The 15,837-nt window shown below is 44.5% G+C and overlaps 3 gene segments (V, D, J or C); 2 read left to right on the top strand and 1 right to left on the bottom strand.

The window, feature by feature from the left end:
* Nucleotides 1–395: 395 nt before the first annotated feature.
* Nucleotides 396–2,908, top strand: LOC128770337 (Ig kappa chain V-V region MOPC 21-like). The segment is given in 4 exon segments: nucleotides 396–447; nucleotides 626–907; nucleotides 1,613–1,678; nucleotides 2,485–2,908. Coding segments are annotated over 4 exon segments (717 nt in total).
* A 5,317-nt stretch (nucleotides 2,909–8,225) lies between these two features.
* On the top strand, nucleotides 8,226–11,576 carry LOC128770606 (Ig kappa chain V-V region MOPC 21-like). The segment is given in 4 exon segments: nucleotides 8,226–8,282; nucleotides 8,464–8,760; nucleotides 10,351–10,386; nucleotides 11,200–11,576. Coding segments are annotated over 4 exon segments (702 nt in total).
* Nucleotides 11,577–12,256: 680 nt separating this feature from the next.
* On the bottom strand, nucleotides 12,257–12,788 carry LOC128771368 (immunoglobulin kappa variable 2-29-like). The segment is given in 2 exon segments: nucleotides 12,257–12,562; nucleotides 12,737–12,788. Coding segments are annotated over 2 exon segments (358 nt in total).
* Between the last annotated feature and the right edge of the window lie 3,049 nt (nucleotides 12,789–15,837).

Below are 15,837 nucleotides of genomic sequence, written 5' to 3'. Positions count from 1 at the left end.
ACTACGTTTCATTTTCGAACCATTTTCCCATCAATGTTGAAGAAAATATTTCATAGTACAACACCAGTCTAACTGGAATCTGATGGTCCATGTGATACAGATGCAATGATTATGAAGAGGAAACAAATTAGTTGAACTAGGGGGCGCTGAAGTTTGCTGGGTAGGCACAACAATATTTCCTCAACAGAGGGCGCCATTGAGGTCAGACTGAGGCTTCCCTCCAGACTCTCGACAGTGGGTGTGTGAAAGCTGCTGTGAGGGGAAACACCAGGACATGTTGAGGACACACACACTTGACTGACTCACTGTGTTTGCATGTGTGTCCTTCCTCTCTGCTCGCGGCTCTTAAGAGCTCCCACTTGATCACTGAGTGTCCACAAGACGCCGGCACCACAATGATGATGTCACTGACTCCACTGCTGCTCACTCTGGGCCTCCTTGTTCATGGTGAGACGCTTCTGGAGACTTTGACAAGCAGCTTCAGCAGCAGGACATTCTTCTGGAGAGAGACTGAAAGATGCAGCTTCTTCCTTCATCCTTCTCTTCTCTGACTTCAAGAAATGATGCTTCTGCCTTCATGTTGATCTCACTGGACCTGACTCCACAACTCTTCTATGTTTTCCAGGTTCATCAGGAGACATCGTCCTGACTCAGACTCCTGGATCTCAGTCTGTAGCTCCAGGACAGACTGTCTCCATCACTTGTAGAACAAGCTCAGATGTTCGCAGCTACCTCGCCTGGTATCTTCAGAAACCTGCTGAAGCTCCTAAACTCCTGATTTATTACCCTTCAACCCGTCAGTCTGGAGTTCCAGATCGTTTCAGTGGACAAGGATCAGGGACACAGTACACTCTGACCATCAGCAGAGTCCAGCCTGAAGATGCAGGAGTTTATTATTGTCAGCAGGGTTACAGTCTCCCATTCACACAGTGAAACACGGTCGTACAAAAACCTCCGTCAGCTGGAGAGGAACTGATCTGACTCCACTGCTGCACATGAGTGGAGACACCTGACAGGTCACATCAGTCATTCATGTCATGAAAAATAGTTCACAGTATTTTAAGTTTTGTTATTTAATTAAATATCAAAAAACCAACACGATGAGCATCAAACCCCTGTTCAACCTACAGTGAGTGAACACAATGAACTCAAAAGGCTTCAACAAGTTGACTGGTTGTTGTCTCAGTTTGTGAAGATGCTTCAGTTTAAGTCCTTTGGATGTTTCTGTTCACACAGGTTGATTGGCCGATATTGAATATTGATATAATCCATATTGATTTCTTATCAATGCCTGTTCATGATTTCATGATCAGCTTCAGATGTTCTTCTTAATGTAGTGTCTTTCAGTGTGTCTCCATGAAGAAGCTGCTGAGTCCTGGTGGGAGAAAAACTTGAGCTGGGCTGATGACACCACAAAGAAATGACCTTTGACCTCCTCAAGCCGGAACGTTGGACTACATGAGATGAGAAAACAGCAACATCTCTCTGTCTGACAAGGAGAACATGTTTCAGCAGCAACAGATCTGCAAGTGAAGGAAGAGAGAAGAAAGAGGATTTCCTGCTTCACTGTCAGTCTGACTCTCATGACTTTGTGAGGCAGTGGTTTTTGTAGCAGGACTGGCTGACTTTGTGTCACTGTGGTACACGTTCGGAGGAGGAACCAGACTGGAGGTTGGAAGTAAGTGTTCACTCTCGCACTCTTTTTACTCAGGAGTAGAGAGTAGATGTGAAACATTTGGAGTGAAAATTGAGGAGTCAAAAAGGAGATTTTTTAAGAATTTGAAGCGGCAATTTGAGAATCAAGTGAGTCTTCAGCAGACAAGTGGACAATCAGAGAAAGAGTTGAAGAGAGAATGAGTTGATGAGAGTTTAGATTGAAGGATGAAATGATGATGACAAAGAGAGATGAATATAGAAGAGAGAATGAATGTTTGACTGAATGAAGAAGCAAAATTTTGAAATTATTAGATTAAAAGTCGGAATTTTGATCACGATGAGGTTGAAGAGATTTTTAATCTTTTGTCAGCAAAGACTTTTTAACACAAATGTAGTTTTTAAATTTTCTTTATGTAAAAAAAAATCTTTATTTGAAGTTGTCATGATGTGATCATGAAAGAGAGTAGAAGAGAGAGACAGCGAGAGAGTTTAGGGTGATTCTTTCAGTCCACTTCTCTCCTTCAATCCCACCGTGACTGGTTTCATCCTCTCATCCTGCATCATCTCTCCTTCTCTCCAACCTGATCATTCCACCCTCTCAACGTCTCCAACAATTTATAAATTTTCCTCTTTTCATCCTTCCTTCATCCTCACCAAAAGCATCTCCACTTCCTTCCTATCTGCTTCCTGTCTCTCTCACTGCCTTCTTACTTCACACCACCCTCCCTCCCCCCTCTTCTGTGCCCTCCCTTCCCTCCTCCACCTTCCTTCATGTGAAATGTGTGTGATGAGAAGCATCAATGATCTGAGGTGAGCACTGTCTCCTAGGTGACCTCCAGCCCAGCCTGACCGTGCTGCCCCCCTCCAGCCAGGAGCTGCAGCAAGAGCAGGCCACGTTGGTGTGTCTGGCCAACAAGGGCTTCCCCTCAGGCTGGACTCTGTCCTGGAAGGTGGACGGCCAAAGCAGGAAGGGGAGCCAGAGCCCCGGGCTGCTGGGGAAGGACGGCCACTACAGCTGGACCAGCACTCTGACCATCCCTGCTGACCAGTGGAGGAAGGTGGGCTCTGTGACCTGTGAGGCCACCCAGGGCTCCCAGACTCCAGTCTCAGAGACACTGAGGAGACAGCAGTGTTCCCAGTCCTGAGCAGAGCCGCCTGGACCCCAGCAGCTCTCTGCTTCTGTCCCTCGCTCACTCTCTGACCACATCTTCACTCTTTTGTTTCTTGGAGTTTGGATCACTTCATGACAATAAAGACGTCTTCATCACATCTTTGCTTTCAGCTCTGTTTAGTGGTGTCTCAATCTGATCTCTGAGATCAGATGAGAAAAGCCTTTATCATCATCGCAGCAGCACAGTGACGTCAACAGATCAGCCATAGAAAACAAGAAAAATAAACCTGAGGGAGCAGAAGATTTTGGAAAATGAAATGTGAGTGTTGTTGCTATGAATGTTTCATTATTGAGAGACAATGTCACTTGAACATAGTGTCTTCCTCTTGATTCTCTTTAAAACCACCCACAGCTACATGAGATATTTTTAGACTTGACTGAGAACATCATCATCATATCATCTCTAACAATATAAGTGAAATGAATGCATTCATGTTTGTGAACTTGCGTGGACACTTGATGAATCACCAGGAATATTGAGAGGTAGTTCAGAGGTAATGAAGATAGAAAAACTAATAAATGTTGTTGTTGGAGGAAAAAGTGCAAATGTGGAGTCAAATTCTCAAGTTCTTCAGTCTGAACTCAAGCTGATCTAAAGTGTCTCCACTCATGTGCAGCAGTGGAGTCAGATCAGTTCCTCTCCAGCTGACGGAGGTTTTTGTACGACCTTGTTTCACTGTGTGAACGGGTAACTGTAACCCTGCTGACAATAATAAACTCCTGCATCTTCAGGCTGTACTCTGCTGATGGTCAGAGTGTACTGTGTCCCTGATCCTTGTCCACTGAAACGATCTGGAACTCCAGACCAACGGGACGAAGCGGCATAAATAAGGAGTTTAGGAGCTTCAGCAGGTTTCTGAAGATACCAGGCGAGGTAGCTGCTAACACCTGAGCTTGTTCTACAAGTGATGGAGACAGTTTGTCCTGGAGCTACAGACTGAGATCCAGGAGTCTGAGTCAGGACGATGTCTCCTGATGAACCTGGAAAAGATAGAGGAAGAGTTGTGGAGTCAAGGCCAGTGAGATCAACATGAAGGCAGAAGCATCATTTCTTGAAGACAGAGAAGAGAAGGACGACGGTGAAAGCTGCTTCTTTCAGTCTCTCTCCAGAAGAATGTCCTGCTGCTGAAGCTGCTTGTCAAAGTCTCCAGAAGAGTCTCACCGTGAACAAGGAGGCCCAGGGTGAGCAGCAGTGGACTCAGTGACATCATCATTGTGGTGCCGGCGTCTTGTGGACACTCAGTGATCAAGTGGGAGCTCTTAAGAGCCGCGAGCAGAGAGGAAGGACACACATGCAAACACAGTGAGTCAGTCAAGTGTGTGTGTCCTCAACATGTCCTGGTGTTTCCCCTCACAGCAGCTTTCACACACTCACTGACTAGAGTCCGGAGGGAAGTTTCAGTGGGAACTCACAGGCTCCGTCTGTTGAGGAAAGCCTGTTGAGATCATCAGTCATCTCGTCCTAGGAAAAGTTCATTGTATTGAAAATGTGATTTATATGGACCAGAGAGAAGAACAGTTCTCATCATTTCTGACTTTTTTAATGTAATTCATTTTCCCAGACTGATTCAGTGTTTTACTTAATGAAGTCCATTTTCATTTCCAGAGTCCTGTCAGTCGACTTAATTGAGGATTGTTTGACACAGTAAGAGCATCAATGCCGATCATGTTTAGAAGAGGGCAGAATCTCTGCCTGAGAAAATCTGCTTCCATGTATTCTGAATATATCATGTTAGAACATGATGAAATATCTTCTGAATATATCATCATGTTCTTCTGTCTTCACTGATGCATTCTGGGTTATGAAATAACTCGTCCCTGAAATGGCCCAACAACTCACCCAATTCTCAACTCCATTCCTGCATCTCACAACCTGCGAGTCGTACAAGCGCCTACATGAGCAACAGTAGAAGCAGATGACACACCATGACATGCGTGGTTAGGAGTGAGGGTCGCGTCTCGTCGTCTCAACTTGCACGGAGGATTCTCGTGGGCCACCACGCCATCTGTCCTGAGCGGAAGCTGGCAAGGAGGCAGAGTATGACTCGTCAGGACACTGGCAACTCTGAGATGGCTTCCTTGGTACCTCCTTGCTGACGATGGTTGTCATATTCAGACTGCTGCTTCTCTTTCACTCCTGACTGTTTGACAGACATCATTGGGCATTTCTCTTTCTTTCATCCATTCGACTCAATATTTTTTCTCTAGAATTAGGATCCTTCTGTTTCTTGATTTATTTGTAACTGTTTTCCCTTTCTGGATATTTTTTGACTCGTCCAATTCAGAAAATCATGGTTATTATAAATATTGACACCAACAGCGAGTCGTGGACAGACACTGCTACGTGTTCTAAACACACACAGGTGAGTGTGTGTGTGCTTAAACAGTGAAACCGAAACGTGTGTCTGAGATCCTAACATGATGCTTTCACAGTAGCATTTCCCAGTAAACCTCTCTGATTTCAGTACAGATGGAAAATAACATTTGAAGATGACGTGGCAATGACTACAAAATGATGACAAACACGTGGGAACCCAGTTAAGCATTCTCGTCCCACTAGAGTCTCCTACTGCCACTGTGTCTGTCTTAACTGGCATTGTGTGTCTCCACATGTATCACTGAATGCAACAGGTTCAACTGTTCAACTGCCACTTCAGACCATTCCTCTGATTTGCATCTGATAGAGTGGGTTGGTGTGAAACTTTCACTTCCTGCTCTGAGTCAGTCGACATGAACAGAGACAGCAGGTGGCTCCACTGAGCTGTGACCAAGCCCATCTTCCTGTCCTAAATATATCAAGTTTAAGAGGAAACATCTGTTTATGAAGTGATTGACATGAAGGGCTGAAGAAAATGTCAGTCAGTCCTGCATCCAGTATGCAGGTGTCCCAGGATTTCCTGGGGTCGGCTCAGCATGATGCCGTGTTACTGGGAGCCATCTACCAATAAAACTACGACGTGGCATTTTCAGCACAATTTCTGGCCGACGTTGGATTAAACTATTGCATTTGATCCGCTGTCAGCCTCCTGTGACTCTTCCAGTACTGCAATTGGGTCCCGCTCCGCGTCTCAAACATAACAAGAATAACAAAATAATAAAAAATAAAAAAAATCAGGATGATTTTCAAATAATGAATTTACATTTTATTGCATGAGATATGTTTTTTATCACCTATCAACCAGTAAGAATTAAGGCTTCTGAGACCTATTAGTCTTTCCTTAAGAAGCCATCCAGTTTTCTTACCTGTACATTACTTGTATGTATTACTGAATAAAAGACCCCTGTCCACACACTCAGTCAAACAACCTCCAACCGCTCAACAATGACCAGAGCACAGCTGTGCAAGGACGTCAGGGATACAATGGTAGACCTGCACAAGGTGGGGATTGGCTACAGGACAAGAGAAAGCAGCTTGGTGAGAAGCGAGAACTGTTGGTGCCATTATTAGAAAACGTTCAAGACGATCTCCCTTGGTCTGGCGGGCCTGGCAAGATCTCTCCTCGTTGGGCAACAACGATCATGAGGAAGGTGAGGAACAAGGCAGAACCTGGTCACTGATCTGAATATGGACCTTTGGCATAAATGGGCCCACTGTCCCTGAATGTCACTGTAACTAAAAATTACAGCTGTTTGACTGGCTTTAAATAGCAATTGACAGGTTGTTTGGCATAAAATGAATGGAGCACCACCCCACCCCCACCCTCTGTCTTTTTTTCACATGCCGTGCTGCCGAGGCATCAACATGCAACACTGAAGGCTGCCTTTTTCGTCTGTGTAGGACGCAGTATAGAACTTTCCCAACGTCAATATATGACACCATGGGAGAGAGGATGTGTTGCAACCATGGATTAAAATAATGCGGTGCACGCAACGTCCCACTGCTCAGGGAAGCACTTGTCAAGGCCCGTCTGAAGTTTGCCACTGACAATGTTGACGATCCAGAGAGGAATGGTGGAAGGTTCATGTGGTCTGATGAGACAAAAGGAGAGCTTTTTGTCTCAACTCCACTTGCCATGTTTGGAGGAAGAAGAAGGTAGAGAAGGCAAAGGAGTACAACCCCAAGAACACCATCCCAAGTGTGGAGCATTGAGGTGGATACTCTCTGGAGAAGCTTTTCTGCAACAGGGACAGGCCGACCGCACCATGTTGAGGATGGATGGAGCCATGTATCGTGAGATCTCCTTCCCTCAGTCAGAGCATTGAAGATGGGTCGTGGCCGGGTCTTCCAGCATGACAACGACCCAAAACACACAGCAAGGGCAACTGAGGAGAGGCTTCGTAGGTGTCATCTCAAGGTACAAGAGGAGCCTACCCAGCTTCCAGACCTCAACTTAATAGAAAATCTTTGGAGAGAGCTGAAGTTCCGTCTTGCCCAGCGACAAGAGAGAAACCTGCAGGCTCTGGAGAAGATCTGCATGGAGGAGTGGATCCCTGTCTGATCACTGTAATTGCAAACAAAGGTTTCTGGACCAATTATTTAGTTCTGTTTTGCTGATATATCATCTACCAATATCATGTCATAAAATGTAAATTGATTATTTGAATAGCATGAAATGTGATATTCTGGATTATTGCTTTAAATCCTGTCACTGACTGTTGAAGAGTACCTTTGATTAAAAAAAATGACTGACCTCTACATGCTTTGTAAGAGGAAAAACCTCAAAAGTCAGCTGTGCATCAAATACCTGTTCTCCTCTCTATATTGCAGTGTTCATTTGTCTCAGCGTGGTTCAAGCATTTGCTTAGTAGACATTCCCTTATGTTCTCTGCTCCTCCTCATTTGGAGTTATTCTCAACCAGGGGTGACCAAACTGCTCCACTGTGGGAAGCAGTTCATTTCTCTAAACATGATCAGCAGGGTTTGTCTCTTTAGAAACTCGGGAAAATGAAAAATTCTTGCTTTAGTAACCAGACAATGCTCATAGATTGTGCTCAGTAATCTGGTTTATACAATACAGGAATAGCCTTCCTCTGTAAAAGAAGCAGAAGTCTTTCATTACTTTAGTAGAAAGTATAATGCACTTCCTTGACCCTGTAGAGGCGGTGTGGGAGTATTGCATCACATACTATAACACTGCTCCATTTCAAATTTGAATGGCAATGAATGACCAACACAATGATTATAGGGAGGGAAAAAAAGACAATGAAATGAACTTGGGGGCGCTAAAGGTTGATTGTTGAACTTTCCTCAACAGAGGGCGCCTCTGAGTTCCCACTGAAACTTCCCTCCGGACTCTAGACAGTGAGTGTGTGAAAGCTGCTGTGAGGGGAAACACCAGGGCATGTTGAGGACACACACACTTGACTGACTCACTGTGTTTGCATGTGTGTCCTTCCTCTCTGCTCGCGGCTCTTAAGAGCTCCCACTTGATGACTGAGTGTCCACAAGACGCCGGCACCACAATGATGATGTCACTGAGTCCACTGCTGCTCACCCTGGGCCTCCTTGTTCACGGTGAGACTCTTCTGGAGACTTTGACAAGCAGCTTCAGCAGCAGGACATTCTTCTGGAGAGAGACTGAAAGAAGCAGCTTCTTCCTTCATCCTTCTCTTCTCTGACTTCAAGAAATGATGCTTCTGCCTTCATGTTGATCTCACTGGACTTGACTCCACAACTCTTCCTCTATCTTTTCCAGGTTCATCAGGAGACATCGTCCTGACTCAGACTCCTGGATCTCAGTCTGTAGCTCCAGGACAGACTGTCTCCATCACTTGTAGAACAAGCTCAGATGTTGGCGGCTACCTCGCCTGGTATCTTCAGAAACCTGCTGAAGCTCCTAAACTCCTGATTTATGACGCTTCAACCCATGAGTCTGGAGTTCCAGATCGTTTCAGTGGACAAGGATCAGGGACACAGTACACTCTGACCATCACCAGAGTCCAGCCTGAAGATGCAGGAGTTTATTATTGTCAGCAGGGTTACAGTTCCCCGTTCACACAGTGAAACAAGGTCGTACAAAAACCTCCGTCAGCTGGAGAGGAACTGATCTGACTCCACTGCTGCACATGAGTGGAGACACTTGACAGGTCACATCAGTCATTCATGCCATGAAAAATAGTTCAGGGTATTTTAAGTTTTGTTGTTTAATTAAATACAGTGGTACCTCAGTTTTCGAACGTCCCGGACTTCAAACAAATCAGAGTTCGAACAAAAATTTAGAGATTTTTTTGCTCCGGATTTCGAACGAAAATCCAGAACTCGAACGCCCCCGAAAAAAAGTGGGAAAAAACATAACATGCGCTGACCCACGACGCGCTTTGTTACTGTGTATAACGCAGCCTCTGTATGCAGACGTTTTCCGTTAGCGACATTTACTGTTTTTTCTTCATATTGAGGCGTAAAACCTTTCCTGTCTCTGCACTGGACCGTGGTCGAGTGTCACAGGGGAGGTGCTCGCTCTCCACACCTCCGAGGCTGGAGCACACACTCCAGGGTTTGATGTCCTGTTGTTGGCTGGAGCTGGGACAGGGATGAGGCGAGTCTGGGACAGAGCGTTACTTGGTTTATGACTTTGTCACAGCCAAACTGCACAGAGGCACACATTCAGAGCTGGACACGCACCGGGCACCTCTTTACTTCTGGAGAGACGTCACTCACTCGGCAACCCCTCCCACATGCAGCGGCCACACACATAGAGGAACAGCGCACCTGCAGCAGACACTCTACATTCACTCCTACAAAAGACGATTTTAAGGCTTGGAACGCATTATTTCTTTTTCCATTCATTGCAATGAGAAAAATCGATTCAGATTTAGGACAAATGGGTTCTTGAAAGGCCTTCTGGAACTTATAGTGGTCGAGAAATGAGGTATCAAAATACAACACTTGATTGAATGAATGAATGAATATTTACGGGATCCTCATCTCATCCTTTGACATACGTTTCCATTGAGAGCAACCATGAGCATCGAACCCCTGTTCAACCTACAGTGAGTGAACTCTCAACTCAAAAGGCTTCAACATGTCGACTGGTTGTTGTCTCAGTTGTTGAAGATGCTTCAGTTTAAGTTCTTTGGATGTTTCTGTTCACACAGGTTGATTGGCCGATATTGAATATTGATATAATCAATATTGATTTTTTATCAATGCATGTTCATGATTTCATGATCAGCTTCAGAGGTTCTTCTTAATATAGTGTCCTTTTGAACAGATATTCTCTTGTCATGCAATGAAGTGTAGCACATGAACGTGTGTGTGCTTCAGACTGTGGAGGAACCTGGAGTACCCTGAGGAAACTCACTAACATGAAGGAGTCAAAACAGGATCTTGGAATCATGACACTGCAGCACTGAACGCTGCACCTCCTTCAGTGTGTCTCCATGAAGAAGCTGCTGAGTACTGAGATGAGAAAACAGCAACATCTCTCTGTCTGACAAGGAGAACATGTTTCAGCAGCAACAGTTCTGCCAGTGAAGGAAGAGAGAAGAAAGAGGATTTCCTGCTTCACTCTCAGTCTGACTCTCATGACTTTGTGAGGCAGTGGTTTTTGTAGCAGGACTGGCTGACTTTGTGTCACTGTGGTACACGTTCGGAGGAGGAACCAGACTGGAGGTTGGAAGTAAGTGTTCACTCTCGCACTCTTTTTACTCAGGAATAGAGAGTAGATGTGAAACATTTGGAGTGAAAATTGAGGAGTCAAAAAGGAGATTTTTTAAGAATTTGAAGCGGTAATTTGAGAATCAAGTGAGTCTTCAGCAGACAAGTGGACAATCAGAGAAAGAGTTGAAGAGAGAATGAGTTGATGAGAGTTTAGATTCAAGAATGAAATGATGATACAAATGACTGAAGGAAGAGACAGAAGTAACAAATGATTCGATCAAAAGTCTGAATTTTGATCACATATGAGGCTTTCCACTTTTTAAATCTTTTCTCACTCATGTGACTTTTAATACAAATGTAGTTTTTTTAATTCTTTTTGTAAAAAAAATCTTGTCTTGAAGTTATTGTGATGTGAAATGAAATTGACTAAACAGGGAGAGACACAGAGAGAGTTTAGGGGGATTCTTTAAGTGCACTTCTCTCCTTCGTGACTGGTTTCATCCGCTGGTCCTGCAGCAGTTCTCCCTTCCCTCATATCAACTTCTTTCCAACCTCTCTCACTTCCCTCCAACCTGATTATGGCATCTCTTTCCTGTTCTCCTCTTCTTTCTTCTCTCTCCTGTAAGTCCTCCTCTTTTCATCCTTCCTTCATCCTCACCAAAAGCATCTCCACTTCCTTCCTATCTTCCTCCTGTCTCTCTCACTGCCTTCTTACTTCACACCACCCTCCCTCCCCCCTCTTCTGTGCCCTCCCTTCCCTCCTCCACCTTCCTTCACGTGAAACGTGTGTGATGAGAAGCATCAATGATCTGAGGTGAGCACTGTCTCCTAGGTGACCTCCGGCCCAGCCTGACCGTGCTGCCCCCCTCCAGCCAGGAGCTGCAGCAAGAGCAGGCCACGTTGGTGTGTCTGGCCAACAAGGGCTTCCCCTCAGGCTGGACTCTGTCCTGGAAGGTGGACGGCCAAAGCAGGAAGGGGAGCCAGAGCCCCGGGCTGCTGGGAAAGGACGGCCACTACAGCTGGACCAGCACTCTGACCATCCCTTCTGACCAGTGGAGGAAGGTGGGCTCTGTGACCTGTGAGGCCACCCAGGGCTCCCAGACTCCAGTCTCAGAGACACTGAGGAGACAGCAGTGTTCCCAGTCCTGAGCAGAGCCACCTGGACTCCAGCAGCTCTCTGCTTCTGTCCCTCGCTCACTCTCTGACCACATCTTCACTCTTTTGTTTCTTGGAGTTTGGATCACTTCATGACAATAAAGACGTCTTCATCACATCTTTGGTTTCAGCTCTGTTTAGTGGTGTCTCAATCTGATCTCTGAGATCAGATAAGAAAAGCCTTTATTGGTCTCACAGGTGAGAAAGATCATAATCGCAGCAGCACAGTGACGTCAACAGAGCAGCCAGAGAAAGCATGTAAAATAAACCAGGGTGAGCAGAAGAGTTTGGACACTGAAACGTGAGTGTTGTTATGATTGTTTCATTATTGAGAGACAATGTCACTTGAGTATCTTCCTTTTGATCATCTTACAAACCACCCACAACTACGATATATATGAGATATTTATGAACTTGACTGAGAACATCATCATCATATCATGTCCAACATTATTAGTGAAATGAAATAAATCTTAATAAAGTTTCTGAACTTGTGTGGGGTCAGTTTAAAAGAGTCTTTTGTGATGAATCAGCAGAAATATTTAGAGAAAGTTTAGAGGTAGTGAAGACAGAAAAATTAATAAATGTGTTGGAGAAAAAGTGCAAATGTGTCGTCAACTTCTCAGAGTTCTTCAGTCTGAACTCAAGCTGATGTGAAGTGTCTCCACTCATGTGCAGCAGTGGAGTCAGATCAGTTCCTCTCCAGCTGACGGAGGTTTTTGTACGACCTTGTTTCACTGTGTGAGCGGGTAACTGATACCCTGCTGACAATAATAAACTCCTGCATCTTCAGGCTGGACTCTGCTGATGGAGAGTGAACTGTGTCCCTGACCCTTGTCCACTGAAGCAATCTGGAACTCCAGACCAACGGGACGAAGCGGCATAAATAAGGAGTTTAGGAGCTTCAGCAGGTTTCTGAAGATACCAGGCGAGGTAGCCGCCAACATCTGAGCTTGTTCTACAGGTGATGGAGACAGTCTGTCCTGGAGCTACAGACTGAGATCCAGAAGTCTGAGTCAGGACGATGTCTCCTGATGAACCTGGAAAAGATAGAGGAAGAGTTGTGGAGTCAGGTCCAGTGAGATCAACATGAAGACAGAAGCATCATTTCTTGAAGTCAGAGAAGAGAAGGATGAAGCTGCATCTTTCAGTCTCTCTCCAGAAGAACGTCCTGCTGCTGAAGCTGCTTGTCAAAGTCTCCAGAAGAGTCTCACCGTGAACAAGGAGGCCCAGGGTGAGCAGCAGTGGACTCAGTGACATCATCATTGTGGTGCCGGCGTCTTGTGGACATTCAGTGATCAAGTGGGAGCTCTTAAGAGCCGCGAGCAGAGAGGAAGGACACACATGCAAACACAGTGAGTCAGTCAAGTGTGTGTGTCCTCAACATGTCCTGGTGTTTCCCCTCACAGCAGCTTTCACACACTCACTGTCTAGAGTGCAGCCTCTGGAGGGGAATGCACTTCATTGTGAGTTTCACTGGTGTTCATGTGGCAGAAGTAGAAGGATAGATGTTGTTTGATGTCTCAACTGGTGTCTTTGATGTTAAGTATGTAAAGAAACCAATATAATTCAGAATAGAGTACCTCATGGAAGGCTACCTACATGTAACTATTGTTCTCTGAACTGTGTAAAGCCATTTTGGCCAAGCTACTTGCCATCCAGCAGGGAGCAGGGAAGCCTCCTATATAACAAGGGCCATGCTGGTGAGTCATCCTCCATTTTCCACACTGAATAATGCTGACGTATAGGTAGTGATGTGCAGGTGAGGCTTCATGAAACACTGTCCCTATTTTCTGAGCCCACTAGATGACATTCTGGACCACTGGACCTAAGAACCTCAACATGTGCAGTACACTATGTGATAGGAGGTTTCAAGACTGCATCGAAGGGTTGATGTGGTTTCATGAAACTGAAAGTGTCCTGATCTTCAAATACCAGCAGATGGCACTGTCCGCTGCAAAAAGGTGCACATCATTTCTAAATCAAGATCGCCATCTGGTGGCATCTGAAATGGATACTGTCTTATCAACCATGCATGCTGTTTCATGATGCCTCATCTACCCATCACTAGAGCGCACCATAGAACTGGTAGCAACATAGAATCGGTAGGCCTGGCAAACGTAGATGAAGAGATGAAGACCAGGTGTCGATCAGGAAGCTACAGTGCAGATGTTGTCTGATGAGTGCTGTGGAAGTTACCTGGAAGACCTGGATGAGTCAAAACTTGACTGATCTACATAATATCATGTCGTGCATAATATCACATCATGCGTTCATATCATGATGGAATGTTTTTGTAGACATTCACAATGAACATATCCATCATGAAAAAACTTCAAATAAGCTCATTGTGTGTTTCAACAATGACACAACAACATGTCAGCTCTCAGAGCCCTCTGTTCACCTGTTCCTGTCAGTCGATCTCTATCCCGAGAATCTCTCACAGCTGAAATAGATTACCAAGTTACCTTGCAGTCTTCCAGTCAAAGGTCATAACCTTGAATGAAAGTGTCACAGGAACACAACGTTACAATCTAAACACACAAGTTACGTTTGATTGCAGATCCAGTAAAATACAGATGTTTGTCTTGAAACTTGACACGAGCTTAGTTCCAGTTACATTTCCCAGAAAACCTCTCTGACTGTTGTATGAATGGAAAAAATTATTCATACTATTATTTTTAAAGAAGAAATGATTGCAAACTAATTTCTGTCATTAGATTCATCTCTGATTTGAGTGACAAAGAGCATTTGAGGTAACTTCTCAGATTTGCATTTGATAAATTAGGTTGGCCTAAAACTTTCACTTCCTGCTCGGAGTCACTCAGCATGAGAGAGAGACAGAGAGGGAGCAGGTGGCTCTACTGAACTGTGATATGTGTCCCAAATATATCAAGCTCAAGTGGAAACTTCTGCTTCTGACAGAAGGACACTTGATGAAGTTTTTTTCACCCTGCTTTGCTGACTACACACCTTACCATGTTCTAAATTCTTCAAAACATTCTGCTGGTGAGGGCAAACGCCACACACAGAAACAGAGCATATGCTCCGTAGATGTGACTGAGGTAGTATTCGCCCAACACTATGACTCCAGAGACTTTAAACGGCGTCTTTGACTCCAGCCTACATGAACAGCGAACCAGTCCGTGCTCAGTCCTCATTATGGGGTGTCCAGAGTGGTGCAGTTCAGCCCGGACGTCATCACCTGTGCTGCCATACAAATCCCGAGTTCTGAATGCAGAATTTCTTTAGACTGCAAAAAAAATATGCATGTTATTGGCAACTGTTAGTCCTTTTATTCAATGGAGCTTGCAAGTAGGCCAGTTCATGGGTAAATGGAATGTGTGTGGAATGACAGCCATTTTTAAGTTGTTGTGTTGTGTTAAATGTCAATGACAATATACACTCTCAGCTCTTGTGAACTGTTTTATTGACTGTTGATATATAAACACTGTGCCCTGTGATGGACTGGGAACCTGTCCAGGGTGTATTCCCACCTCTGGCCCAATGACTGCTGGAATAAGCTCCAGCACTCCCCTCTGACCCATGGTTACTGAGTTTCTGCAACTCAAACAAATAAAACAAGGCCGTCTTGAATTCAGATAAGTCTCTCACTATCGTCATTTTCACCCAAACGCAACGTGCTGAAAAGGTAGAATAACGTAACAAGTTGATTAAAGTTGCCATTTATCTTATAACCACTTAGGTGAGAGTTTCTGTGGGAACTTGCACTGGTAAAGAACCACAAGAAAAATTGGAATTACAATCTGCTCTCATTATCCCAACCACGACACTGAAAATTTGACCTTTGACCTTTAGCGCCCCCTTGTGGCAAAGCAAACTATTCACCGAAATGGATTGACTAACATTAGTGCTCGCCTTATAACATGTTTCATTCCTGTTGTGGGGTGATGCTTCCTAATACAAAGATGAACATGATAACTTACTTACAATTCTGAAAATTCTGCTTTCAAAACTCTTTATTTTTGAGACAGTGACTTGCCTTGCATTATTTTATCTTCATTAGCTTTTTGATAAATGATTATTTGCCCTTGCGACAAACTATCTAAGCTCAACTAAACATATATAAAAAGGATTTTTTTAAACAATTCCACTTCTTTAATCCAGTATCATTTCTCAATAAGACATTTAAACACATGCTCCAAAACAAAATAAAAATAATACAGCATGATCTGAAATGCACATGTGATGACTAAAGATCCACATGGAATGACTCTATGAGCTGCTCTTGTTTAAATGAACATTGAAATGGGGTAAACATGACGCACAGCGAGGGACAGTGTGGTTGAAGTGC

The sequence above is a fragment of the Synchiropus splendidus genome, chromosome 14 (assembly GCF_027744825.2).
Source record: "Synchiropus splendidus isolate RoL2022-P1 chromosome 14, RoL_Sspl_1.0, whole genome shotgun sequence".
Lineage (NCBI taxonomy): Eukaryota > Metazoa > Chordata > Actinopteri > Syngnathiformes > Callionymidae > Synchiropus > Synchiropus splendidus.
The sequence above is the reverse complement of the archived record's forward strand: the minus strand, read 5'-3'. Positions and strand labels throughout refer to the sequence as shown.